The 27,807-nt window shown below is 57.3% G+C and overlaps 2 protein-coding genes and 2 non-coding genes across 9 annotated transcripts; all 4 read left to right on the forward strand.

Moving 5' to 3' along the window:
• Positions 1–400: 400 nt before the first annotated feature.
• VAMP2 (vesicle associated membrane protein 2) lies at positions 401–3,602 on the forward strand (the record flags this gene model as incomplete). Its single annotated transcript, XM_045293514.1, has 4 exons — positions 401–526; positions 984–1,142; positions 1,245–1,296; positions 1,911–3,602. Coding segments are annotated over 4 exons (354 nt in total), but the record flags the coding sequence as incomplete, so codon positions are not given.
• A 3,206-nt stretch (positions 3,603–6,808) lies between these two features.
• Positions 6,809–21,215, forward strand: PER1 (period circadian regulator 1). Of its 6 annotated transcripts, none has more exons than XM_045293363.1 (23): positions 6,809–6,855; positions 12,221–12,639; positions 12,724–12,822; positions 12,919–13,073; positions 13,158–13,279; positions 13,367–13,568; positions 13,721–13,772; positions 13,899–14,041; positions 14,426–14,504; positions 14,581–14,687; positions 14,840–14,993; positions 15,093–15,201; positions 15,289–15,417; positions 15,603–15,705; positions 15,792–15,963; positions 16,056–16,183; positions 16,380–16,553; positions 17,126–17,344; positions 18,087–18,697; positions 19,137–19,323; positions 19,477–19,666; positions 19,820–19,970; positions 20,373–21,215. In XM_045293363.1, exons 2-23 carry the CDS (start codon positions 12,365–12,367, stop codon positions 20,643–20,645), a joined length of 3,834 nt encoding a protein of 1,277 aa, XP_045149298.1. In that variant the 5' UTR covers positions 6,809–6,855; positions 12,221–12,364; the 3' UTR covers positions 20,646–21,215. The 6 variants fall into 6 exon arrangements, with proteins under 6 accessions (XP_045149298.1, XP_045149297.1, XP_045149299.1 ...); XM_045293362.1 differs by lacking the exon at positions 6,809–6,855 and adding an exon at positions 10,839–10,891; XM_045293364.1 differs by lacking the exon at positions 6,809–6,855 and adding an exon at positions 11,426–11,770.
• Positions 21,216–21,772: 557 nt separating this feature from the next.
• On the forward strand, positions 21,773–21,846 carry TRNAT-AGU. The gene has a single exon. It is a non-coding gene; the product is annotated as a tRNA-Thr (tRNA).
• Positions 21,847–22,256: 410 nt separating this feature from the next.
• TRNAS-CGA lies at positions 22,257–22,338 on the forward strand. Its single transcript has one exon. It is a non-coding gene; the product is annotated as a tRNA-Ser (tRNA).
• Positions 22,339–27,807: the final 5,469 nt, after the last annotated feature.

The raw sequence follows: 27,807 nt of genomic DNA on the forward strand, positions 1-27,807 counted from the left end.
AGCGCCCGTGACTGCGCCGGGCGCCCTGGGCACCGTGCCTCCCGGGCTGTCCGCCGCGGACGGTGGCCGCAGGAGGCAGTGGACTCGGGTGTCCACCCGCCCCGCCTTGCCTCGTCACCGCGGCCACCGGTCATTTCACGTCCACCCGGGACCGCGTCTGTAAAGTCGCCCTCACTTGACAGGCAGGGAAACTGAGGCCCGGAGGGGGGAGGGGGCCTCGCTCAAGGTCACGCAGTTCTTCCGCGGCCAGGCCTGGCCAGGCGCCTGAGCCCGGGGCGCCCATCGGGTGGCCTCCCTCCTGGGAAGGTGGAAGGGAGGAGCGGTTGGATGGACAGGCGGCTGGGCGGAGCCCCGGCGAGGTGGCCAGTGCCCCGGCCCAGAGTCCTAACCTGTCCCGCCTCTCAGGTCTGCTACCGCTGCTACCGCCCCCCCTGCCGCCCCAGCTGGGGAGGGTGGCCCCCCTGCGCCCCCTCCAAACCTCACCAGTAACCGGAGACTGCAGCAGACCCAGGCCCAGGTGGATGAGGTGAGTATGCGGGTGTCCAAGCCAGGAGGGAGGGCCCTAGGGGCTAGCAAACAGGTGTGGGGACAATGCCATGCCATGCCCACCTTTGTCATTGTGTTACCTGCAAGGGCTCTGGCTTGTCAATCACCTGTATCAGCCTGGGGCAGGTGTGCTCTGGTGATGGGCTGGCTCCCTGAGGCTGCATAGATTGAAGGGCTGCTGCTATGTTATCTGGGGTGGGGGTGGGGGTGTCTAGCTACTAGCAAGCCCCTGATGTGTGCTACTACGTGCCCGTCCTCAGGTGTGCTGGACACGTTCTGTGTGCCCGTAGCATGTTAGCCTGACCGCATTGGGGGTGCCTGTGCCATAAGTCGTGCCCTCCCTGAGGCAGCCCTCAGCGCGCGCGCACACACCCACCCACACACACACACACCCACCCACCCACACACACACCCTCCTTCTTCGGCCCCTCCCTCAGGTGGTCGACATCATGAGGGTGAACGTGGACAAAGTCCTGGAGCGGGACCAGAAGCTCTCGGAGCTGGACGACCGTGCAGACGCGCTCCAGGCGGGGGCCTCCCAGTTTGAAACAAGTGCAGCTAAGCTCAAACGCAAATACTGGTGGAAAAATCTCAAGGTAAGGCTGGGGCCCAGCCGGAGGGCAGTCAGGAGGACAGTGGGTGCCTGGGAGCCAGTAAGGCAGTCTGTCTTACTGAGCACCCTCCACCTTTGTCTCTAGATGATGATCATCTTGGGAGTGATTTGCGCTATCATCCTCATCATCATCATCGGTGAGTGGGGAGGGCCAGGGCCCTTTCTCTCAGGAGGTTTCCCCCGGTGGAATCTGGGCTTTTGAAGTTCGTTGACCTTGTTATTATTAGTCAGCAGAGAGCATAGATAGTTGCCAGTAGTACTTCCTGGTTGATCTAGATTGGACAGCCTCAACCCTGGTGCTGTATAGTTTGCACTCTGCCTGGCTCTGGGCAGTTTTGGGAAACAGGAGAGCTGGTAGACACCCACTGCTCTCCTGAAGACCCTTTGGGTCTGAAAGCCAGGCTGGGTACCATGGAGCGAGAGCAAGAGACCAGAGATGAGAAGCCACCCGTTCTACTGTCTGAGAACGTGTGGACTTGACAGCCTAGAGGACTAAGGGTCTGCAGCTCCAGGACCATGCCTGCTGGGTTGCAGGGACCCCACAGCTGACCTCTTCAGCCCTGTGGCTCTGACAGATGGAGACCCTGGAGGCCCAGAGAGGGGACAGAACATCAGCCAGTGGTGGTGTGGGGAGGACGGGGAGCAGGGCCAGGCCTGACACACTGCTTTCTCTCTCTGTTTCTCTCTCTCTCTCTCTCTCTGTGCCCCATTCACACCCCCTCTGCCTCCTCCTCTCTCCCTCTCTCCACAGTTTACTTCAGCACTTAAACCCCTGAGGAGCCTGCCCTGCCCAGAGAGGGGCCACTCCCCCCCACCCCCAGCCGCTCCTCCACCTCTCAGCCATATCTTCCAGCCCCCACTTCCCTGGATCCGTGTGTGTCCGTCCATGTGTGTATGTGTGTGTGTGTATGTGTGTGTGTGTCCCTTTGTAAATAGCCAGCTGTTATTTATACATATATAATATTATATATATTTGGTCTGTTTGTAGTTTTATTACTAGAAGATTTTTTCCGGTTGTCCTTAACACACTCCTTCCTGAGGTTCCCACCCCTCCTCCCCCTCCTGGCCTTCCCCTCTCTTCCTGAGCAGCCTCTAGTCCCTTCATTTGCATCTGCTATGCAATAGACCCTCTTCCTGGCTGATCCTCCCTCCTGCCCTGGCCTCCCACTCACCCTGAACCCAGCCCACCCCTCCCCTCAAATAAAAAATCACCTGCCCAGGCCTCCCTGGGTGCATTTCCTTGGCATTCAGTGGGAGGCTCTGAGACTGGCCCCACTTGGTCCTAAGAATCCCAGGTCTTCTGGGAGTTTCCAGCATGTTGATTAGCATATCATTTGCATACTGACATCTCTTTGGGGGTTCCTTCTTTTGTTTGTCCCATCACTCTTCACTTCTCACCACCTGTGTTGTTTTACCCAGGAGTCCCCATTGGTCCTTGTGACACACTTTTATTTGCACGACATCACTTGCAGGTGGTGGGGAGCCTGGGCTTTTGGGGAACCAGGCTGTCCTGGTCCCTCAGAATTGCCACCTCCTTGTCCACCTCACCCATCTAGTCCAGTTTACCTCCCTTGTCCCCATTTTCCACACCTGCCACCTCTTCTCCCTACTCCCCAGCTGGTGTGTAAGTGTGTTGGAGTTCAGTGTGTTATGATGGACCAATAATTCTGCCACTCGGGGTCTCTCCCCACATTCCTGTGCCCCAGTTTTCATGTGGGGTGCTCAACTGACATTCCCATGGGGTCTCCCTCCCTCCCGTCTGCCTGATTGCCTCCTCCTCCCACCAGGAGATTGGGTGTGTGTGGCCACAATCTGATCTCTTTGGGAGGAGTGGCTACCAGTGTTGGGGGGGCTATCACTGCCTTGGGGAGGCATGGGGCAAGGCAGGGAATTCCCCCAATTCCTGCCTGAAACCCTCTCTAGCCCAACCCCTGCTGGGGGTCGGACTGAAAACCTTTCCTCTGGGAGGTTATGGCTCCCATCACTGCCCAGTTCCTCTGACTGCCCCCCTGAATTCAGGGTGGGAGTACTAGTCACTGCCAATGTGTATGTGAGACTGGCTGGAAAATGGGGGCCCCTGTCCTAGAGTCCAGAGAGTGGTCCCTTCTGTAGGTGAACTGGTAGATGAAGAGTCAGATGTCTTTTTAAATGGCACAATTCTAAAGGTCTGAGGGTGCAGTCCCTTAACCTGCCACTAGAGGGGACCCCCCCCCAAACGCTCTTTCTTCCCCACACACTTGAGGTTTTCTGTGTGGTGGGGGAGCAGGGACATCTAAGCTGTGGTGTGAAACGGTAGGGAGAGATGCTGGGGGTGGGGGCACTGTGTTCTAGACCCCCCATATTATCCCAGTGTCCCCTGCCCCCTCTCCCCCCATTCTGTGCCCCCAATTCTGTGGCGCATCCAGATTGTGAAAATGTACAATAAATGTGTGATGAGTAATCAGGTGGTGTCTGCTCAAGATCTTTGCTTAACCAGGGGAAGGGTTTGGGACCCACAGTTATAACCTGGAAGACTGAGAAAAAGGACTTAGCTTTGCAGGAACGCAGGCCTGACCTTGGGCAGTGCAAAGTGTGGTTCCTGAAGTAGCCACTGGGTGGGGCACTAGGAGTGTGTAATTGGGAAGAAGTGTTCCTGACAGCAGCTTGCCTAATCCTGGTGAAGCTCCCTGTCTGTCTGGAGCATGCTTCCCCAGTTTAATCCCAGGTGCTCGGCAGTCACTCTTGGGACCACTCAAGTAGTCTACCAGCTCATTTGATGAGTTCCTGATTTGTATCTAGCCACGGGCCAGCACCCAGCACCAAACCATACCCCTCCATTCCAGTCGATTCTGCTCATCACGACTAGAGGGCAGATAGAACTAACTGCTCCACAGGATTTCCAACACGGTATCTTTAGGAAACAGACTGTCTCTTGGAGCAACTAGCTCAGTGGTTCTCAACCTTCCTAATGCCGCCACCCTTGAATACAGTTCCTCATGTTGTGGTGACCCCCCCAACCATAAAGTTATTTTCGTTGCTACTTCATGACTGTCATTTTGCTACTGTGATGAATCGGGTGACCCCTGTGAAAGGGTCGTTCAACTCCCCAAAGGGGTCGTGACCCACAGGTTGAGAACCGCTTAACTAGTGGGTTTAACTGGCTTGGCCTGGCTTAACTCATCTCACTACCAGGGCTCCCAGAGGGTTTAACAAACCCTTGTTAAAATGATCAGCTTAGGGAGATGCCCCACCCCTTACGTGTCATGGGAGCTGGCTGTAGAGGGCCAGGGCCTGCCACCCCGGTGCCCTGTGTTATCTGACTAGTGACTCTAGACCCCAAGTCCAACTCTCTTAGCCTTCAGGTCCATGACACCCCTATCCAGTGTGGTACCCCATCATTCCTTAGGCACAACAACAGTGGACAGAAGATGCTCGGTGAGTTCTAGAAACCCAGCATTGTGAAGTCTAGATCTTTCCCAAACTTGCCAGCGCCTAAGAACTATCCCCAGGGTGCTTTGTAAAATTCAGATTTTCAAGGCCCCTCCCTGGAGGTTCTGATTCAGAGATCCTAACAAAGGGGCCCAGGTGCTTTCTTGGTACACAGTCATAACATCCACCACGGATTTGTCTGTCTTTCCTTCACCCAAGTTCATAGGAAAGGGCTTCAAAAAAGCTCACAGAAAGAAATCCATTATCTTTTAATTCAGTTTTTCCATGAACTTGTCTTTTTAAATTAAAAACTAAAACAACTTTAAGATGAGTCAAAAAGGAAGTCAATTGATAAAAGCATTCCCTTTTTTACCTAACTCCATCTGCTGTAATTGACTTAATAATGCCCTCTGTCTGACAGCAAGGATATGGTCAAGGGGGAGTCACCAGAAAGTCCACATGGGGACCTTACAAATGGATTTGGGGGCTTGCATGTCATCCATAGCCTTCTGCAAACCAAGTGTTTACAAGTTAAGCTCTGATACTATGCCCTCCTTCAGGTTTGGATTTTATAAACGTTTGAAGCCACCTCATAGGATAAGTCTGTCAACCTTCCTAATGCCGCAAACCTTATATACAGTTCCTCTTAAAATTATTTTCGTGACTCCATCACTGTCATTTTGCTACTGTTATGAATTGGGCGACCCCTGTGAAAAAGTCGTTTGACCCCCAAAGACATGAAGACCCACAGGTTGATGGCCTCTGCTCTAGTTAGTAATTAGCCCTTTCCCTCCCACTCCTGATTACCATCAAGATGGTTTCTTTTCCCATGTAAACCTTGTCTTGTGTAAGACCCTCATACACTGCTGGTGGGACTGTAAAATAGTGAACCACTGTGGACAATAGTACGGTGCTTCCCTGACAAGTTAGATATAGAAATACCGTATGATCCAGAAATCCTAATACTTGGTATATATCCTGGAGAACTAAGAGGCCTGACACAAATGTACACATGTACACCCACTATCCTTGTAGAGCTATTCATACTAGCACAAAGGCAGTGAAAACCTTTGCCCATCAATGATAGATACACAACAGAATACGATGCAACTTAAATGATGAATCTGTGATTCATAACAGATGATCCTGGAGGACATGTAAATGACAAATGTATGTGGGCACTTTTTGCGGTCACTATAATACAATGTAAAGAAAAGGTTTTCGCACCAAAAGAAACGCCCAGCATTCATTGAGAGCTTACTAGATGCCAGGCACCTCTCAGGACTTTCTGAGGTCATCATCTAGATGCCTTCCAGGTTTTAGGGTTCCGTAAGTCCTATGAATTCGCCTTCTCTATGGAATCGGGTGTGGGTTCAAATCGCACCACGATTTAGCGTGTTACTTAGGGCGGATTATGTCACTCCTTGGAATCTCAGTCTCTTCTTCATTTGTGAGACAGTGGGCAGTAAACAAGGCAGCTTTTGAGTTGCGAGAAGCGCCTGACCCGGCCCACAGACAGCGCTTAATCAGAAGGACGCTATCATCTTTGCCGTCTTCAAGCGAGCAGTGCTGAGATCTCTAGACGGCTTCACCCTAGTGCTCGCACCCTACGGATCCTTGGGCTGGAGCTCCAGCACAGGGTGGTGGTGGTGGGAAGCGCGCGGACGGTGGGATGGGGGTCCCCCTGCACGTCGCCTTTTCCCCTAGTGCCCGCGCCTTCCGCCCACCCTGCTGCCGCTGTCCGGTGCGCCTGCGCGCTGGTCGCGCCTCCGCGCCTGCGCACACTACGAGGGCCCCGGGTGAGCGTTTCGTCAAGGAAAATCCCCAGCTTCTAGGTAAACAAGCTGCCGCGTGAGCCCGCCGGCACGTGTCCCCTACAGCCCCGAGACCCCTCAGCCTATGAGAAAGTCTGGAATGCTAGACTGACATTTCCATCACCTATCGAGGCCCGTCCGGGGACTGTTTCCGCAGCCAATGGTAACTTCGGAAGTGGAGAGGCGCCGGGTTTCCGGTCAGACGTCCAATGAACGCTGGGGGGCGGTCCTTCCCGCACGTGGAGCAGTCACTGTCCTTGGGCGTTGGAACCAATCAGAAGATGACACTGGCCTGCGGGGCCAATGGAGGCCGACCGGGGGCCGGGCGGCCGCACGCGGCACGGGGCATGGGTCGGCGTCCCCAGGCCAATAAGCTCGGGGGGCGTGGCGACCTGCCGCGGGGCGGGGCTGCGGGGCCCGTGCTGGGCGGCTGCGGTTCTTCCTGAGGGGACTTCACTCTGGGGCTGTCGAGCGGTGAGTGTCTGGGGACGGGGCCTGCGGCCGTGGGCCCTGGTGTTTTCCACGGGGCGGAGTTCGGTCTCGAGGGGTGTTCACGGAGCGAGGAGAGCCGGGTGACCACTGAGAAGGGAACGCTCGTTTGTTGGTTTGGGAGCATGGGAGTCGCAAACTCGATCGCTCTGGCGGAAGAGGGTGGGCTCTTTTATTGGGATCGCTGCACCCGGGGGAGGCCTCGGAATCCTTTGCGCCGCGGAGCGAGCTCGGGTGCCCGCTCCCCGAGAGGCACGGAGACGACGTGCGAGCAGCTGGTGGGGCGCACCAGTGCGTAGCGGCTGTTGGGAGCCGCGCCCACGCACCTGAAAGACGCTGGCGTTCTGGTCGAGTAGGGTGCAGGCTCTCAGAGGGTGGGCCTGGTGACTTGGGAAAGAATGGTGTGACTCCGAGTGCCTGCATGTTTTTGTCAGGTGTAAAAGCGAGGAATTGGATCCCTTGGGAGTAGAGGTGGGAGAGCAACTGTGGGCTCCTGAGAGCCGGGACGGGGCTCGGGTCTGTGCAGATTGCCTTGTGCACACGTCTACCTGATTGATCCCCCTGGGTGTGGGAAGGCACCTATAGGGTGCTCTGGTATCCGTTGGCAAAAGCCACCAAGTTTGTGGTGGTCAAGTGGCCTGGGGTGGAGTGAGAGAATGAGGAATTGAGGTTCCTAGGAACCCTGGTGGCGTCGTGGCTACGTGTTCGGCCGCCAACCACAAGGTCAGTAGTTCAAAACGACGAGGTGTTTCGTCTGTCTATTCCCCTAGGCAGTGACAGGCCCGGGAAACCGAGCAGTTCTGTCCGGTCCTACAGGCGAATGACTGTGAAACGACTTGGTGTTAGGGAAAACATTGAGGCTGTTAGCTGCTGGGATGACCCCAAGGACTTTGTGAGCACGTGGGGACCCAGGAGGTGGTTTCAGAGGTGTGAGGAGTGCAAAGTGAGTGTGGAGGTGGGGCATGAGGAGGAGAATGGGATTGTTCCAGGCACCCAACTAGACATTAACTTGAACTTTAGAGCAGTAGGTCCCCTAGTGTTGGGGTGCAGCGACGAGGTTGGATAATCGCTCAGGTTTCTGGAGAGCAAAAAGCCAGGTGCCCACCTTCAGAACTCAGATTTGAACTCCAGGTTAATTTTGGTAGGAGTCTGAGAACCTAGCATTTAGGAGGCAGCTTCTGTAGTCATCTGCGGGAGAACGGGGGTGCTAAGGGAGTTAAATTAAGCAATGTAAAGTGTTTAGCACGAAGCCTGGGTCATTTTAAAAAAGAAAGGAACTGTAGCTTGAAAGGATGGCTCTCTGGCTGTACTCTCCTTTCCGACAAAGCCACAGTGCCAGGGTGAGGTATGGGAATGCCGTGGCTGGGAACTATTCGCACATTCTCAAGTCCTCGGCGCATCTCCCTCCCCACTTCACTCTTCCTCGTCTTCCAGCAGCAGCTCAAGTGCCCTCCTTCTACCTCCCATTCCTCTCCCAGGACCCAGGCCCTCAGCTGGGCCACTGCGGCCGCCGTTCGATTTCCCATCCTAAACCCATTCGTCTTCTTCCTGCCCCTCCCCCTCGGCTGCCATGGTAACACGAGCTTCTAGCCCCGTTGGGGACCGCAGGGAAGGAGCTAAGGTACGAGGTCTCTCGAGGAACCTGGGTTTACAACTTCCCCTCCCTGACCTTCGGGCCCCCGGCCAGCAGATGTGTACAATTTGGGCGCGGAGGGAAGCCAGGGCCCGAAGCTGCAGGAACCAGAGAATGAGCCAGTGTGAGTGTTGAGGGGAGCGGGGAGGAGCCCCTTCCTCTCCTAATCGTCTCTCCAGGAATCACTGGCTTTGGGACAGGAAGGCTGTTTGTGGGCTGGGGGAGGCGCCCAGGCCGGGTGCATGTCCTGGGCCACCAGCCAAAAGAACACGATGTTCCTAAGTGCGCTGGCCGCCGCCCTCTCTGGCTGGCCGCCTCCCAAACCGCTGCCGCTCCAGGCTCCCTGCCCCACATTCCCGGCTGCCGCGCCCCGCCTCCTTCCTCCGCTTTGACATCACCACGGTCTCCCGCCCCTCTTCCATTGACGGCAGCTGGCTGGGCCTGGTTACTGTGGGGACCGTGAGGCAGGACAATCAAGGCTTTGGGCTGCTGCTAGGGCGTTTGACCCTTTCTTTCTTGCCTTAGCAGAAGATAGATATATGGAGGTGTTGGACGAGCCAGGCGTGGGGAAAGATCTTATCTAGATCCCTGAGGAGAACTGAAGAGGAAGTAAAAGAAGGTATCTAGAGAAAGGTCTGAAAATGTGGCAAGGACCGGGGACTACAGTCGAGAGAGAGCAGCCAGTATGTGAAGGGACAGGAATCTTTCCAAAGACAGGACAGTGAGCATTTCAACTCATCCGCCTTTTGTGGGCTGTGTTTGTTGCTTCTTCCTTTCTGGGTTATTCTATAACATCTCTGCCTCCCAGCCTTTTACTGACCCCTCCTCTAAGACCCACCCCATGGGAAACACCATTGGTCAGGCCTGCTTAAGCCACGTGACAGTAAGGGGCAGGTGCCCACTGCTGATTATGTCAGCTGGGGGCCTCTTCCCTTGCCACCCACATGCAGGGAGCCCCGCTCTTGAGTCTGCCGACTAAGGTGGAGTGCCTGGTGGGTTTGAACTGCCAGGGTTGTGGTTAGCTGCCCAAATACTTGATCTGCTGCACCACCAGGGGTATCTCTACTTGTCACAGTCTTGGAACTCGGTCAAGTGCAGCCCTCCTCGGCCCTTCACTCACCCCAGTCAAAGTCCTGTTCCCTTTCTAGGTCTCAGTGTTGTGCTCCCCGCATGAAAAAAAAAAAAACCCCACCCTTCACCCATCTCCTTGTTAGGGACAACATGCTCACCTACCATGTGCCAAGCCGACCTAGGTGCTGGGGACACTAGGGATGAGGCAAGTAGGCCTCTGCTACAGCAAGCTGAGCCCTGGTGGCACAGTGGGTAATGTGATGGGCTACTTAGGGTCAGCAAGGTCAGCAGCTCAAAACCACTGCCTGCTCCGTGGGAGAAAGATGAGGTTTTTCACTCCTATGGGGGCAGTCTGTCTGTCTTTCCCTATGGGGTCACTCTGAGTCGGGATCTACTCAATGGCAGTAAGTTTTGATCATGAGTCCTGCACTTGGCATTCTCCCTTAGCCCTGGGGATATGCAGCCCATTTCACCCTTTCCTGTAAAGCCTTCTCCCAGGTGCCCCATCATTTGGAAAGCTGGCCTCCCCTCAATTGGGGGCCAGCCCTAACTGGGTGGCCACATCCTGAGAAGAAGGCCTACCCTTACGCAGTCTGACCTTTGCTCAGACTGGCCACAGAGCTCTTGCGATGGTTTCCTTTCATGGGCTCCATTACTATGACTGCCCTTTCACTGTTGGCCCCCAGGCAGCACGCGGCCCTTCAGTTGCCCTCCTCCCAGTTGGGGGCAGGACTTGAAGTATCGGAGGCAGGAGCTGTTTTGTCAAAAGGGGCGCCTTCATTACGATGACAAGGTTTAGGAGGGGGAGACTCAGGAAAGGCCAAGCCAGGTTGCTGCCTCTTGCCCCACTTCCCCTCATGCCCACCTCCCGGGGTATGAATACTTCCCCACCCTGGCAAGACCCAGGGGCCCTGTTCTGCAAGGCTAGTCAGTTCAGGAACTAGACCCTCTTTGAGCAGCACTGGGCTATTTTCCCTGAAGAGAAGCCACCTGCCTTTCCTCCCTTCCCCACCCATTATTCCTGCGCCTATTGGCTGGGCGGTGTCTGGGGCCCTTCCGCCTGGTGCCAGCACCCAGATCCACGTGCGCCTGTGTGTGTGTGACACAGCCCTGACCTCAGTGGCAGCCCGGAGCCAATCAGGCGCTCGGATGGAATCCCTAGCCAAACGGGGGCGGGGTCTGTGGCGCTGCCGGCAGGGGGCCAATGGGGGCAGTGCCTGGCATTATGCAACCCGCCTCCCTGCCCCACGGAGCTTGCACTCCGCCGTGAGCAGGACCCGCGGCGGGCAGGCGGCCCGAGGGCGCTCCTGAGTCCAGGTAGGCATCTCCTTGGCCACATTGGAGTCAGACCCCGTCTCGGCGTGGGGCTGGCTTACTCGGTCTTTGCCCACCTCCTCCCCACCCCGAACTGGGAGTCAGCGTCCTGACCAGCTTACCTTTCCTACAACTTTACTCTCCCGGACCCACCTCTGCCCCCATCCCCGGGACCCCAACCCTCCAGTTCCCACGCCCGACCCTCTGCGGGCATGCCCGGAAATCTTCCTCGTCGCTCATCCGGCCCTGGGCTTTGCCCCACAGCAGGACCCCTTCAGGCTCTCGGAGCTCGCCCTCTTCCCCCGCCAGTCCCTGGCCCCGCGCCGGCTGTGATGTCAGCCCAATTCCGTCTGGAACATCCCGTTCCCGGCGCTACGCTGGTTCCTGATGTTGGCCGTGGCGCGGGGGTGTGGCTGCACAGGGAGCGGGGGTGGGGGTGTGCTGTGCGGCCTTTGCTCAGGTCTGGGTGCCTCTGCGTGGGGACGAGTGAGGCCAGGGGGTAGTCACAAAAGTAGGGGATTCAGGAATGGATTTCTTGTGACTTGGATGGCGTCCGTCTGGGGTTAGGAAGCCAATCGGGGCAGAGGCCAGCGAGCAAAAGCTGTGTAGTCCCAGAATGACTGAGAGCCAGGCTTGGGCTTTTCCAGGGGGAGAGGTGGCGATTGTTTTTGCCCGTGGGGCTCAGGGATGGCTTCCCCGGAACTCTAGGGCCCTCCAGGTATATGCTGGGGGTGGGCGTCTGCCAATGTAAGAATGGGGTCGCCCTACCGCTTCCGCCGGGAAATGGGGGAGGTTCCCCCCACCCACTATCCTGTGGTCTCTCCGGCAACCGCTGAGCTCAGCTGCTGACGTCGGTTTCCCTGGCGACCGGCAGCGGCGGAAGTGAGTGGTGGGGCAGGGGAATGTCAGCGCGCATGTGCAGCGGGGGTGGCACCGCCCCCCCCCCCAGTAAAATGAGCTCGGAGGCCTAAATATAGGAAGCGGTCTGCTCACCCTTTGCTCTGCGACATTAGAACGGCAGCAGAGCCAGGGCCTGATGAGGGCTGTTGGCTGGAACGGGTCCAGTCTGGGGCGCCTAACTGTAGACCCCCTAGGTAACTGCTTAGGCTCCGCGTTCCCAAGCCATGCCTGCAGGAGATGTGGGAGAAGGCCAAGAGGAGTTCCTTTCTCGCCTGCAGCCCACCTACGGGCTCGGGAAATAGACCCTGCCCAGGCTCCTTGTGGCAACAGGAATGGGAGACCAGGCCAAGGAGGGTACAAGCACAGTGAGAAGGTGCCATGAGTGTAGCAGCATCGTTTACTCCAAATCTGCCGCCCTGTCTCCCGCTCCAGGTACCTGCTGTGAACCAATTGCTGCATTCTCAGAGACCTAGGCTTCCCACCTCACCTCCCCAGCCAGGCCTCCTGGCCCCCAGTCTGCTCGTGGTGGCCTCCCCACCTGCCCTCTTCTCCTCCTGCCCTCCCCATGGCCTGGACATGAGTGGACCCCCAGAAGGGTCTGATAGGGGAGGGGACCCCAGGCCCGGGGATGCCTTTTGTTCCAGAGGGTCCCCCTCCCCTGGGCCCCCACAGCACCGGCCGTGCCCAGGCCCCAGCCTGGTGGATGACACCGATGCCAACAGCAATGGCTCCAGCGGCAATGAGTCCAACGGCCCTGAGTCCAGGGGTGCATCTCAGCGCAGCTCGCATAGTTCCTCGTCCGGCAATGGCAAGGACTCCGCCCTGCTGGAGACCACTGAAAGCAGCAAGAGGTATGTGGGGGGCTGTGCTGAGTGGGCGGGAGCGGGCTGTGTGCGGGGAGCCAGTCCTCATTGGACCCCTCGTTTCTCCTCCAGCACCAACTCTCAGAGCCCGTCCCCGCCCAGCAGCTCCATCGCCTACAGCCTCTTGAGTGCCAGCTCTGAGCAGGACAACCCATCCACCAGTGGCTGCAGGTGTGTGTGGCGAGGGTGTGAGGAGAGGGTGAGGGTGCTGGGCCGGGCTTGGGCTTGGGCTAATGCCTGTGTGTCGCCATTCACTGGGCCTTGCAGCAGTGAACAGTCAGCCAGGGCGAGGACCCAGAAGGAACTCATGACGGCACTGCGGGAGCTCAAGGTGCGGCTGCCGCCAGAGCACCGGGGCAAAGGCCGCTCCGGGACCCTGGCTACGCTGCAGTACGCGCTGGCCTGCGTCAAGCAGGTGCAGGGTGAGTGGTGCTTCTGTGAGGGCAGTGGCCAGGTGAGGGGCTGGGCTGGTGGCGGGGCTTCTCACTGGATGTGGCCCTCCACAGCCAACCAGGAGTACTACCAGCAGTGGAGCTTAGAGGAGGGCGAGCTGTGTGCCATGGACATGTCCACGTACACACTGGAGGAACTGGAGCACATCACGTCTGAGTACACGCTGCGTAACCAGGTCAGCAGCGACCCCCGCCCTATTCCTGTCTGCCCCCGCCCCCGCCCTGCCTCCTAAACCTACTCTTGCTCTCCACTTCCCACCCAGGACACCTTCTCGGTGGCAGTCTCCTTCCTGACGGGCCGCATTGTCTACATTTCGGAGCAGGCAGGTGTCCTGCTGCGTTGCAAGCAGGATGTGTTCCGGGGTGCCCGTTTCTCGGAGCTCCTGGCACCCCAGGATGTGGGTGTCTTCTATGGTTCCACGGCTCCCTCTCGCCTGCCCACCTGGGGCACTGGGGCCTCAGCAGGTGAGTGCTGGGGCCCTGAGGCAGAAGGGAGGAGCCGTCCCAGGAAGCAAAGCGGCTGTGAGAAGCCTGGGGTCTAGGCTCGCCCTTGCCTGGCTCCTCTCAGCCTGGGGAGGGAGAGGGGGCTGTGCTCATCACCCTCTTGGTCTGTCCAGGTTCAGGCCTCAAGGATTTCACACAGGAGAAGTCTGTCTTCTGTCGTATCAGGTAGGTGAGAGCAAGCCCCCTGCTCCCCATTTCCTTTGGCTCCTCAGTGGGCTCTGACCCTGGGACTGGGGGTGGGGGGCCAAGTTCCCCATTGAAAGTCCCTGATCCCTCGGTCTCCCTTGTCAGTGGCGGTCCTGACCGGGACCCAGGACCTCGGTACCAGCCATTTCGTCTCACTCCGTATGTGACCAAGGTCCGGGTCTCAGACGGGGCCCCTGCACAGCCCTGCTGTCTGCTCATTGCAGAGCGTATCCACTCAGGTTACGAAGGTGGGTGTTGGGTGTGGTGGGCCCAGGGCCGGCCTGGTGGGGGCGAGGGGTAAGGGATCCTCCTCTAAGCTGTGAGGAAGTTGGGAAGGAGCTAGGTCTGGGAAGCAGGCCCTAAGCCTTGGAATTTGGGGACCGAAGAGAGCATTTTGTGTGTGTGTGGGGGGCGGTTGGAGCCCCCTTAGATGTGCAGTTGGGTAAGCGCCGCGCAGAGTGTTTTGGTTGGCTCCTGCTTCGACCCCTGGTTTGCCACCTAGCAGTATGTGGCTTCTGGCTGTGGGCTGGGGGTGGAGGGCATTGCCAGTCAGCCTGGCATGGGGCAGTGCAAAGGCTAGAGCGGGGCACCATTCTGGACCTTCCCTAACTGTCACCTGCTCCGTGCCTCAGCCCCCCGCATCCCTCCTGAGAAAAGGATTTTCACCACCCGCCACACCCCCAGCTGCCTCTTCCAGGATGTGGACGAGAGGTGAGGGCAGGCCCTGGGGGGAGAGCGGGGCCTTAGCCAAGGATGATCCCTCCTCTGACACCCTCTTTCCTTTCAGGGCTGCCCCCCTGCTGGGCTACCTTCCCCAGGACCTCCTCGGGGCTCCTGTGCTGCTGTTCCTCCATCCCGAGGACCGGCCGCTCATGCTGGCCATCCACAAGAAGAGTGAGCTCCTCCCCCGCTCCCCTTTGCCGCTGGCCCTGGGCCTTCGGAGTGGCTGCCTTCGTGGGGGTGTCTAGGAGCTCTTGTGGGTGGCATCCCCCCACACCCACTTCTCCCACCTACTCACCCCCCACCTCACTTCCCACTCCCACCAGTCCTCCAGTTGGCGGGCCAGCCCTTTGACCACTCCCCGATTCGCTTCTGTGCCCGTAACGGGGAGTACGTCACCATGGACACCAGCTGGGCCGGCTTCGTGCACCCTTGGAGTCGCAAGGTGGCCTTTGTGTTGGGTCGTCACAAAGTACGCACGTAAGTGAGCTGGGCCTCCCTGCCAACCTGGCCCTGTGGGCGGAGGGGGTTCCCTCTGGGGGCGGGGGTAGAGCTGGTCTCACATGCCTCACCTCACAGGGCACCCCTCAACGAGGACGTGTTCACACCGCCGGCGCCCAGCCCCGCTCTGTCTCTGGACCCTGACATCCAGGAGCTCTCGGAGCAGATCCATCGGCTGTTGTTGCAGGTGAGGGCTGAGCAGAGAGAGCCGGGCAGAGGCAGGCCACAGAGCAAGGCCGCAGCGTTCTAAACCCCCGCCCTCCCTCTGCCTCAGCCTGTGCATAGCCTCAGCCCCACTGGGCTCAGTGCAGTCGGTCCTGTGACTTCCCCAGGCCCTCTCCTCAGCCCTGGCTCCTCCAGCGACAGCAACGGGGATGCTGAGGAGCCCAGGCCTCCTGCCCCGGTGAGTGAAGCTCTCTGAGCTCACCCTTTCACTCGACCATCCCTCCATCCCCCTATCCCATTCCTGCCTGCCTTTCTCTCCTTTGTCCGCCCCTTTGTGGCCCCATGCCCCTCACAGGTGCTTCCTCCTTGGCCCTGCTTCATGGCCAGACCTCCCGATGCTTCCTGTTGCCTCTGTCCCCGCAGGTGACCTTCCAGCAGATCTGTAAGGACGTGCATCTAGTGAAGCACCAGGGGCAGCAGCTTTTCATCGAGTCTCGGGCCCGGCCCCCCCGGCCCCGCCTCCCGGGTGAGTTGGTGAGACGTCCTTCCCAAGGGGTGAGGAGTGAGGTCTGACCTTCACCCAGGTCATTCAACTTTCCTCGCTTTGCCCAGCTACAGGCACCTTCAAGGTCAAGGCCCTTCCCTGTCAGCCCCCAGACCCAGAGCAGCAGGTGGCAGCTGCCCCCATCCATGCCCTGCTCGACTTGGCCCCTGAGGAGGCTGAGAAGAAAGCTGCCCCCACCTGCTCTTACCAGCAGATGAACTGCCTGGACAGCATCCTTCGGTAAGGCCAGCCTGGTGCCCGGCTTACCCCAGACCCTGCCCTCAGATCCCCGCCCCAGGCCCTGCCCTCATGCCAGTCTGGTGCACCTCCAGGTACCTGGAGAGCTGCAACATCCCCAGCACAACCAAGCGCAAGTGTGCCTCGTCCTCCTCCTGCACCTCCTCTGCCTCTGACGATGACAAGCAGAGGACAGGGCCCACCCCCGTGGGGGCCAAGAAAGGTAATGACCCAGGTGTGCCCTGTCCCCCCGCCCCACCCTGGCCAGGGGACCTAGTGTTTGCACACTTTGGCTTTTGGGGTCCCCACTGTGCTCTACCCTGCCCCCCTCCCCAGCCTCCCGATCTCGCCCACCCCCCAGCCCTTCCCCGTCTTTCCTTTGGCTATGGGGCGGTGACCGGCGCCGTCTCTCTGCACAGGTCCATCGGCGGCGGCGGCAGTGTTGTCTGGGGAGGGGGCCACCCCAGTGGCGGGAGGCCCCCTGAGCCCGCTCGCCCTGGCCAATAAGGCGGACAGCGTGGTGTCTGTCACCAGTCAGTGTAGCTTCAGCTCTACCATCGTCCATGTGGGAGACAAGAAGCCCCCGGAGTCGGGTATGGGCATGGAGTAAGGGGGGCAGTGCCCGGGCCTTCTCAGTCCCTCAGCCAGAGCCCCCTCCAGCTGCTGTTCCATCTCCCTCCAGCCCCTCTTGAAGAGAGGAGGCCGCCATCTAAGCTTGGGGCTGGGTCTTGCCCTCCACCCCCACCCATCCTTTGCTTCTCTGCCCTACCCTGTATCCATCCCGCTTCCTGTACCGCTGCCATCAGCTTAAACAGAATGCAGGTGGGGGGACTGCAGCCTCTCAAGCTGCTGGCCACAGGGATTTTGAAGGGAAGTCGAATGCCCTGGAAGGCCTTTGGGTATTGACTTCACCCTTCCAGCGGGAAGGGAGGTGCCATACCAGGGGACCGCCTGATAGGGTCACCACCACTAGAGGGGGCTCGAGGATCATCACTTAGCTCTTCCTGAGACAGCTTTGCTTGGAGGAAAGGACCGAGGGCTAGCCCTTGGCCAGGGGGCGGCCAAGAAATGAACTCGGTGCTCAGGGCCAGGGTCTGGGGCAGGAAGGGTTTGGTGTAGAAGCGTTGACCCCTGAGTGACCTGTCCCTCCCCTTCTCTTCCGCAGATATCCTTATGATGGAGGACCAGTCGGGCCTGGCCCCCAGCCCCTCGGTAGCCCCCGACCCAGCCCCAGATGCCTACCGCCCCGTGGGCCTGACCAAGGCAGTGCTGTCAATGCACACGCAGAAGGAGGAGTGGGCTTTCCTCAGCCGCTTCCGGGACCGTGGCCGGCTGCGTGTGCCCCACGGCTCCTCCGTAGCACCACCAGCTCCCAGCGAGCGAGGTAGCTCCCCAGGGCTTCCCTGAACCAGTGTCAGGATGCCGGGGGGTGGTGGTGGGGCGTAGGGGTGGGGGTGGGGGGCTCTGGAGGGAGGCATTTCCTCACCTGGTCCCTGGCTATAGCCTCTCCCCACTAGGCTGGGCTTCTAGGGCAGCAGCCCAGAGGGGCTGACACGGAGACAGGCAGGCGGAGGTTTCTGCTCCAGCTCTTAAGCTGAAGGGCAGACAGCGCACCCACTTAAGACCCAGCTGCTGCTCAAGAGCACTGCTTAGGCTCTGGGCGAAAGGCAGGCAGAGCGGCCTGGGGCCGCTCCCTGTGGCCCCCAGGGCCGATGGACCCGGCTTTTCCGCCCCTCTGCCTCTCGCCCGCCTCTTGGCTCCGCTCCTCAAGAGCTAGGCAGAGCCCCTCCTCGGCGGGCAGAAGGCAGCCGCACCAGTTGGACTGTGGTGGAGGGACCGGAGCCAGCTGCCTGTTCGTCCTCGGACTCGCCCTGACCGCTCCCACCCACCAGTGTGCCTGTTTCCCACACAGCCCCACGCCCGCTCATGTAACCTGCCTTTCTCAATAAACCCCCTGTCCCTGCCTCATGTGATTCTTCCCTGAAGGTTCCCCCCACTTCCCCGAGCTCTCTCCAGCCTGTGTGGCCTGAGAGGCGAAACCGTCTGTGGGGCTTTTGCCTGCCCCTTCCCTGGTCAAGGGTCAGGGCAGTGAGGGGGTCGTCACTAACCCTAGTCTCTCCCCACAGGCTGCCACCACGGCCCTGCACCCCCCGGCCGCCGACACCACTGCCGATCCAAAGCCAAGCGCTCCCGTCACCACCAGACCTCCCGGCCTGAAGTCCCTTGCTATGTCTCGCATCCCCCACCTGCACCACCCTGTGCCCCCTGGCCACCCCCACCAACTCCCACCCCCTTCTCCGCTGTGGTCCAGCCCTACCCCCTCTCAGTATTTCCCCCCACAGGTGGCCCTCAGCCTCTGGCCCCTGCCGCCACATCTGTGCCCCCGGCCGCTTTCCCTGGTTCCCTAGTGACCCCAGTGGTGGCCTTGGTGCTCCCTAATTATATGCTCCCCACTCCCTCCAGCTGTCCCTATGGGGTAACCCAGACCTCTGCGGAGGGGCCACCCACCCCTGCCTCCCCCTCCCCTTCTCCATCCCTGCCCCCACTGCCCTCCAGCCCTCCCCACCCTCCGGAGTCCCCGCTATTCAACTCAAGATGCAGCTCCCCGCTCCAGCTAAACTTGCTGCAGCTTGAAGAGCCCCCCCACATTGAGGGGTGTGCTGGGGCAGGGCCCTCTGGGAGCAGTACTGGGCCCCCCCCTCCCAATGAGGCAGCTTTGGAGCCAGAGGCCAGGCTGGTGAGCACTGCACCCTCTCCCCCCATGCTGCCCTCTAACTGCCTCCCACCCCGGGACCACTCTAACCCCTTGCCCCTTCAGTTCTTGTACCTGCCCGTCCCCCACCCTCCGCCCAAGCTGCTAGTTCAGTCTCCAGACTGGGAGCCGCCAGCTGGGCCACACTTGGCAGACATCAGCTGCCATCCCTGCGAAGGGGGGACCGTCCTATCGGTTTGACAGGTGGCAAGGACACCCTGCTAACTTCTGAGAGCCCTTCCGCCACTTGGGAAGGAAGGCTCTCGTGCCCTGCCCCTGCCCCTCTCCAGCTCCAGCTTTTTCACATGGTTGTGGGCTCTGGGGTACAGGGACCACTTGGGTTGGGTGGCCCAGCCCCAGTGGAAACAGTTGATGAGAAGCCTGGGGGTCGATCCCTTAATCTCTTCCTGTCACCTCCCCCCAGGTGGAGGTGCCTGCGTCCTCTAATCAGGATGCCATGTCCGGCTCCAGCGACCTGCTGGAGCTCCTGCTGCAAGAAGACTCCCGATCAGGCACGGGCTCCGCCGCCTCAGGCTCCTTGGACTCGGGTTCAGGCTCTGGGTCTGGCTCGGGCTCTCACGAGGGAGGCAGCATCTCGGCCAGCGTCACTCGTGAGTCCCGCTTACCCAGGCAGGCCCAGCAGACTGAGAGTTGAGGGGCTCAATGCCGCCTTGGCTGAGCACACTGAGGGGGAGGCCTTCCAGGACTCTGGGGCGGGCCCTCCTGACTCTGTGCATGGCATGCCTTCTCCTGACCCCGCACAGGCAGCAGTCAGAGCAGCCACACTAGCCAGTATTTCGGCAGCATTGACTCCTCTGAGGCTGAGGCCGGGATGGCCCGGGCCAGGGCTGAGCCCGGCGACCAGGTCATGAAGTACGTGCTCCAGGATCCCATCTGGCTGCTCATGGCCAATGCTGATCAGCGGGTCATGATGACCTACCAAGTGCCCTCCAGGTGAGGAGCTTCAGAGGCTCCCTCTGAGGGGTGGGCACAGCACACCCTCACCTCCCAGCTGACCTGGGGGCTGGCTCGAGAATGCCAGTCTGCTGGGTCCCGATCGCAGCTCTGGCTCCTAACCTCTGTCCCCTGCACCTCTTCCCTGGGCAGGGACATGGCCTCGGTGCTGAAGCAGGACCGAGAGCGGCTCCGGGCCATGCAGAAGCAGCAGCCACGCTTCTCGGAGGACCAGCGGAGGGAGCTAGGGGCTGTGCACTCCTGGGTCCGGAAGGGCCAGCTGCCTCGTGCCCTCGATGTGACGGTGAGGGAGAAAGCCAGGGCCAGGAGGGAGACAAGATCATTGAACTCAAGCTGAAGGCGTGTGGGCTGAGGACACACCCCCTGGGGCCCGTGGGTCATTCATTCTGAAGGGTACACCTTCCACTAAGCTTGCTGCTGCTCACTGTAGCGGTCACCCCCTACTGGTGCTGGCAGGACTTCACCACGCCCTGCCTGCGCTCATTGTGACTCTTCCCAGGGTGCTCTGGGGTCAGGGTACAAAGCAGTGTCTAGTCTTAGTGGATCCCATGGTCCTGTTGCTGAGGTGCCATTCTGTGGACTTGTATTTCTTGGGAGTATGTTTTGGGAACAACTTGGAAGGGAGGTGAAGCTGGGACCTGGTGAGGAGCCTTCCTGACGCCTGTCCCCTCTCTCCCTCCATAAGGCTTGCGTGGACTGCGGGAGCAGCACCCAAGACCCCGGCCACCCGAATGACACACTCTTTGCCGAGCTGGATGCACTGGGGCTGGAGCCCATGGAAGAAGGCGGAGGCGAGGGTGGTGGCGGCGGCAGTGAGGGCAGAGGGGGCGAGGGAGAGGGGCGAAGTGAGACTGGGGCCAGGGTCTCAAGCTCTCAGGACTTGGCCATGGAGGAAGAAGAACAAGGTGAGAGCCCATCCATTCGAGCCTTACCTGCCCCAGAAAATGGCACCAGCTAGATTCCATTTGGGGGCCACTCTAGAGACCCAAAGTTCTTAGGAACTCTGGTTCTCCATGGCCCGCTCTGAGAGCTCCTGTGGCTGGACCAACCAGCACAGGAAAGAGCCCTAGCTTTTCCTGCTGTTGGGGGCTGGACCCCCGTCACCAGCCCAGGCCTCATGGGGAACAGACTGCGGAGCTCAGCCCAGCCAGAAGAGCCTCACCCCCCTTCCGCTGGTGAGGAGGCCCCTCTCCAGGACACAGTTGCTGAAAGCTGCTGAAGTGGACCTTCCAAATCCCAGCTGAGCCCAAGCCCCGGTCTTGAGGGTTGGGGCTACCCTATTTATTGGGGGAGATGGCCCTCTCTCATCTCCTCCTCAGAAGCCAGGGGACAAGGGTCTGGCCCCAGCAGGACCGAGGGGTCTGGACCCCTAGCTGCTCCAGGGTTGGGGGTAGGTTGGTGGACCATGGAGTCCCTGGTGCTGCCCTCAGATGGGACCCATGTGTTCGCAGCTGTACCCTCTACCAATGGCATTTGTGTTTTTGATATTGTGTCTGTTATTTTTTAATATAAAGAGCAAACAAGCAAACCCGACTCTGTGGAATAAAGTTTGGGGCTTGGGTGAAGGGGACTGGGAAGGAAGTGTTTGCTGAGCGTGGGCAATTCCATGTCCTGATGGTCCCAGGCCTCTTACCACGCCCTCCTCAGCTGGAGGGCCTTGGCCGACCTGCTCGATAGATAGATCCGTCGCCTCACTCAAACCTACTCTCCCATCAAACATTTACACAGCCGGGATTGCCCTTTCAAGGAGCTAGGAAAACCAACTTGTCAAGGGTTTCTGTGAGCTCCAACCTTGGGCCAGGAGGGTGGGCCCTTTGTCCCGGGGAGTGCTGATGCAGTACAGGGGTTGTGCTTCACTGTCACACGAGGGGGCTCCACCGGCCAGCCTTGGCGTCCAAGGAACGAGGGATAGCGCACCTGCTCTAACCGAGTTGACCACCAAGGTGCAGAGGGAAAAGCAGAGCAGGTGGGCTCCGTCAGTGTTGGATTGGCAAAGGGGAACCTGCCTCAAACAACTCAGCGGTGTTTTAGCGGCGCCCATCAACAACTAGCTGATCTATCGCTAGACACGCACCCTATTACGTCGGCGCCGTGGCTTAGCTGGTTAAAGCGCCTGTCTAGTAAACAGGAGATCCTGGGTTCGAATCCCAGCGGTGCCTGAGTCCCTTGAGCGTGGTATATTATTGCTGCAGAGAGAACATATGTCCACTCCGGTAGATGCATTCTATCTATCGCGCCTAAGATTCTTCTTCTTACTAAATCAATCCCTCTATCGTCTTCCGCTCCGGTGCACTTTTAAAAGGGTTCTTGGAAGGCGAGGCAGTGTCGTGAGGTGGGCATCCCTTCGTCTGCCCACGGTATGGTCTCCTAGGTCCGGGTTCTTGCTCGTTTTGTTGGGCGCTTGCGGAGACTGCTCGCTGGGGTCCGGCAACGTGCGGGGCGCCGCCTGAGTGAGGCGCACGCGCACAGCGGTCGGGGCCGCGGGGGCGTGGCCGGCGGAGGGCGTGGCCGGCGGGGGGCGGGCACATTGATAGGCAGCTATAGTTGCGCGGGGCCAAGGCCGCACGCGGCTGTGATGGCCGAGTGGTTAAGGCGTTGGACTCGAAATCCAATGGGGTCTCCCCGCGCAGGTTCGAATCCTGCTCACAGCGTCCGTACTTTTGGGAAGGGATCTCACCTCCTTGAGGGAGGCGAGGGACGAGAACGCTTTTTTCCTCGTCCTGTCTTTCCTTGGAGAACCTCCCGTCTTTATTAAGACGCTCTCAGGGATCCAAATATTCCGAGTCTCCCGGGCCTGGCCCGCGAGCGCCCTCTCGCGGGCGTTTACACAGGGTGTCCTGCAAGCTTTCTTTCTTTTTTTAATTAATTCTTACCCCCGCCAAACTCGGGGTCCCTGAGTCCTGCTTGGCAATCGTTACATTGTTCCTCTTGAATCCATTCGCCTTCCTGTGCTTCCCGTTTTACGGACAAGATGAAGCGTTATGAAGGTGTATATTTGTCAAAACTTTGCTTTCCCAGCGGCTGAAGTGGAGAGCAAATGTTTTGAGAATGGTGAGGGCAACGAAAGTACAAATGTGCTTGACTCAATGGATGGATTGTGATAAGAGTTGTATGAGCCCCCAATAAAATGATTTAAAAAAGCAAAACTTTGCTTTCACAACCAGACCTTGGTTCAAGCCACCTGTCTCACCTAGATTATTGCACTGGCCCCTAAATTATTCCCTTGCTTTTAATCTTGTTCCCTTATAGCCTACTCTTAATACATGGGGGAGAATCATCCTTTTAAAACAGAGGTCTGTCAGTCCAGTGTTCAAAATCTCCTAATGGAGTACAGACACAAATTCGTGGTTTTTAAATGTGTATGCTGTTGGGTACTGTCAAGTCCATTTTTGACTCATTCATTCACCACGTGACAGAGTAGAACTGTCTCATGAATTTTCCAGATGTCTTCATGGGAACCACTGGATGGATTCAAACCTCTACTGTCAATGTGTGTGAGTGTGTGTGTGTTTCCTAGTTCTTTCCATTGAAAGAGGTTAGTAGTAAAGCACCCAGCGCTTGGTGGCTAACTACCACTCTCTACTAAAGGTCACTAGGGTTCCTGGAAGCAAAAGACTCATTTCAGAGCTGGGGCTGGGGGATTACAAGATGATCTCGGGACATTTTGCTGCAGCAGAAAGTAAAGCCCTGTTCTTACATATTCAGGAACAACACTTCCCTTGAAGCGGGGCTTGGCTCACAGCGGCTTAAGTGGAGAGGAAATGTTTTGAGAATGATGAGGGCAATGAATGTACAAATGTGCTTTACACAATTGATGTATGTATGGATTGTGATAAGAGTTGTATGAGCCCCTAATAAAATGATAATAAAGGCATCATTGTAATAATCAAGGAAATGTTAAATATGGACTGTGAATTAAAGGATGGTGTTAAAATATACACAACAAAAATGCTCATTTTAATCATTAAAATTTAAGGTGTTTTTTTTTTAATTGGGGGCTCTTAGAGCTTTTATACAATCCATACATATATCCATTGTGTCAAACACATCTGTACATGTTATCTTTTTAAAAACATTTTCTTTCTACTTGAGCCCCTTAAATCAGCTCATTTTCCCCCTCCCTCCCCACCCTTTCTCTCTGTTTTTATTGTAGCCATTTTTACTTGAATAAATCAGCGACTTAAAAAAAATTAAAAAAACAAAACAATAAACAAAACAAAACAAACAAACAAAAATCAGTGACTTAAAGTTGGCTGCACAAGCATCATTCCTATTTATTTCCAAGTCTTCTACCACTAGGCACTTCGTACCCTCCCAGCGGTTCTCAACCTTCCTAGTGCCGCGACCCTTTCGTACAGTTCATGTGGTGGTGACCCCCAACCATAACATTATTTTCTTTCGTTGCTACTAATAACTGTTATTTTGCTACTGTGATGAATCGGGCGACCCCCGTGAAAGGGTCATTCGACTCCCAAAGGGGTCACGACCCACAGGTTGAGGCCGCTGGTAAGCACTACTAGCTCACCATTTCCTCCCACCTCGGTCAATGGCAATCACTCATCCACTTGGTCTCTGCGCATGTATGTGCCCGCTCCAGATAGTTCATCTAAGTGGGTCCCTCTGGTTGGATGGTCTGGGAACTCTGGTGGGGAATGGGCATGTGTTGGAAAGTTTCTGCCCAGTGGGAGAAAGACCCAGCACAGGGGCAGCTCTACCCTGCCCTGTGGGGTCACTATGTGTCGGCGTTGGCTCCATGGCAATGAGTTTGGTTTTGAGGCTTTCTTTGGTCTGATGTCATAGGTTATACATGGGGCAGCTAACCACAAGGTCAGCAGTTCAAACCCACCAGCTTCGCCAATGGAGAAAGACTGAGGCTCTCCTGTAAAGACTCATAGCCTCAGAAACCCCCAAAGGGGCAGTTCTACTGTCTTCTACGGTTGATGGCAGCAAGTTCGCTTTTTGGTTTGGGGCTGACTTTTTTCACTCAACAGTGTATTTTCAAAGTGCATCCATGTGGCGGAACATCATTTCTCTTGACGGCTGAATTAAATTCCTCTGGACCATCCCCGGTTGATCCGTTCGTCTGTTGATGGACACGTAGGCTGTTCTGCATTTGGTCTTCTGCAAAAAACACTGCTGTCAAAGCACCTGTTTGAGATCTTGTGTTCAAGTCTCCCAGGTGTTTACACACCTGGGAGTCAACGTGCTGGGTCATATAGCAATTCTATGTTTAACTCTTTGAAAACAGTCAACTATTACCCACACAGCTACACTGTTTCACTCGCTCACCAGCAATGAGAAGCATATTCATCTTATTTCCTGGTTTTGATCATTGAGCAATAGTGTACCGTTACGTGACCCATGTCTTCGTTCTTAGGAAACATACCCTGACTAATTAGGAACGAGAGGGGTTAGCGTTTCCAAAGGATCCTCCAATGGTTCAGAAAACAAATATTTTCTGTCTTCATAATACTTGTGGAGAAATGATCAAGCAGGTGGAGGTAAATGTAAACAATTCCATGCGTTGGAGTGTTCTAGTTTTGAAACCTTGATGAAAGTTGGAAATCATCTGAAAAATAAAAAGTTAAAAGAACAAAACAAAAACTGAGGGAGGAAATCAACCCCCAGTGGGTTCTCATCTCACTCGGGGTACGATCCAACGGCCCAACCCCCTGCACCATCGACCTCCCTCTTTACCTCTCTAATCGCATCTTTGGCAGCTCGGCCCCTTGCTGTACTGACCTCCTTGCCCTCCTTGTTCCTCGGGTGAACCTGACCTCCTGCCACCCCAAGTTCCTCTGGCCAGAATGCTGTTCCCTCAGAGAGCCCCCATACTCCCTCAGTTCAAAAGTCTCACCTGATCATACTGTACTTGCATCCAACATTGCGATTCCGACTTCTGCTCCCTACTTCCTCTTTCTGCTTTGTTACTATACCACTCATTGCTAGCTGACAAATGGCGTTCATATAATATTCCCCCCCAAGGGTGGGAGAATCGAGGCACTATATACCCAGGCCTGGTCATGGAGCCTGGTTCCCAGGATGCACCCTAGGCAGATACCCTGGAGACTCCATGGAGCGGGAGACCAACAGGGCAGCACTGGTCCCAAACAGAAGTCAGAAGACAGGCCAGTGGGAAGTGGGGAGGGGCCCCAGGTAAGAAGGACTAGTGGAAGGGGAGAACCCAGGGGGGAACCGGCAGAATGGTGCTACGTTGACAGACGCAACCGCTGTCGTGAAACAAAATGTGTCTTCATTGCTGAATGGAAAAGGAACCTGGAGTTTCATCTAAAGGACTCTGGAAAGTTAAAAGGGGGACCCAGCACAAATACACAGCCCACCCCCAGGGGGGCGGATAACAGAACTGTGGATGAAGGGAGACAAAGGGCAGCGTGTAAGACATGAAATAACAACCATAATATATCATTGATCAAGGGTTCACGAGGGCGGGAGGTGGGGAGCAGGGGAAAAAGGAGGAGCTGATACCAAGGGCTCAAGCAGAAAGAAAATGTTTTGGAAACATTGATAGCAACATGTGTACAAGTGTCCTTAATACAATCGAATGATGGATTGTCGTACGATTTGTAAGTGCCCCCAAGAAAATTAACAATTAAAAAAAAGAACGTTAGAGAGGGATGGTTGAAAATGTCCGCTAGTTAAGACTCGCCCGTCAGAACTCCTGCTGCCAGACCAGAAAATTGGGAGGGGAAAAGGGACCAGACTGAAACCCGGTGTTCCGGGATGCGAATGCAGCCAGCCGGCATGGAGAGGGGAGCCAGTGGAGGGGCCCGAGGGCTCGGCCCCCATACCAGCTACGTGGACAAGTGCCTCTCCCCCCAGAAGAATTCACTTCAGAGGAAAGCACTGAAGCTGCAGCTCAGGGAGAGAGACTTGTCTGATCAGAGCACACGGGAGCAAATGAAGGGGGAGGAAGAGAGAGTGGAGCACATCCTGGCCCACCAGGCCTGGAGGACGATATCTCCGCTCTAAACAGCCAATGCACAGAGTGGACCCTATGGCTGATCCCACTATGAGACACGACGTCCGTGCTGACCCATGGCCCTATGTGGGGTTTAGCGCTGTCTGACCCTGCGACACCGAGGTAAAACACTAAGGGTGTGCAGCAGAGCAACAGGGGGAGCAGAGCAGGGAGCTCTGGAGGGAGTACAAAGGACAGACTCTGGGGCGTGTGTGTGTGTGTGTGTGTGTGTGTCAGGGCTTTACGGTTTCTGAAGCACTTTCACTGCATTTTTTATTCTGTCTGGGTCTACCCCGTCTTTCCAGTGCGGCACAGAACCTCCATGTTCTTGAGCTTCGGCGCTAAGGCAGAGGGGAGGGAAGACGGGACCAGGAAGAGTTTGACTTGTGAGTCTAGAGATCTATCCATTCCCAGGGCCAGTCCTCCTGTCCCTCATCTCTCAGGCCCTCAGGATCCATCGCCCCAGGAAGCCCTTCTCTACCCAGGACCTGGGGTGGGGGTCAGGTTGGGGTTCAGAACTGGGATAGGAGCTGTGCCCTGAAATCTAGGCCTGAGAGTAAGTCCCTGCAGGGAAGCCGCCACAGTTCAGAAGTCCAACCAGCCGGGCTCTTTCTGCTTCTTTCCTGCCCCACTGGGGGTGGGGTGCAGCCCCCTCCCCCACCCCTACCCTGACAAGCAAGGGACTCAAGCTACAAAGTGGCCGAGAGGGCAGCTAGGGCCGGGGTTGGAGCCCCAGTCACCCTACACTGTGCCTAAATAAGCTGTGACGTCAGCAGACACAACCACACCCGCTCGGGACAGCGGCCCACGCTGATGCGGACACATGTGACCGCCACAGGGCCCAGGCACACGCCCGCTGGCCACACCTGCTTTGGAGCAACGAGCCTGAGAAAAGTACCCAGTGGGGCCACCTGGGTCCAACCCTGCATCATCTTTATTATTAATTTTTAAGTGTGCCCCTCACAGAAGGGTCGCAAGGAAAAGACAAGCCAGTCAGGGTGAGATGCAGCAACGATGAAACAGACAACTTTCCTCTAGTTCCTAAATGCTTCCTCCCCTCCCACTATCATGACCCCAATTCTACCTTACAAATCCGGCTAGACCAGAGCATGTACACTGGTACAGATAAGGACTGGAAACA

This window comes from Echinops telfairi, unplaced genomic scaffold, assembly GCF_000313985.2.
Source record: "Echinops telfairi isolate 266 unplaced genomic scaffold, ASM31398v2 ScPeMD7_2010;HRSCAF=2546, whole genome shotgun sequence".
NCBI classification, from domain to species: Eukaryota; Metazoa; Chordata; class Mammalia; order Afrosoricida; family Tenrecidae; genus Echinops; species Echinops telfairi.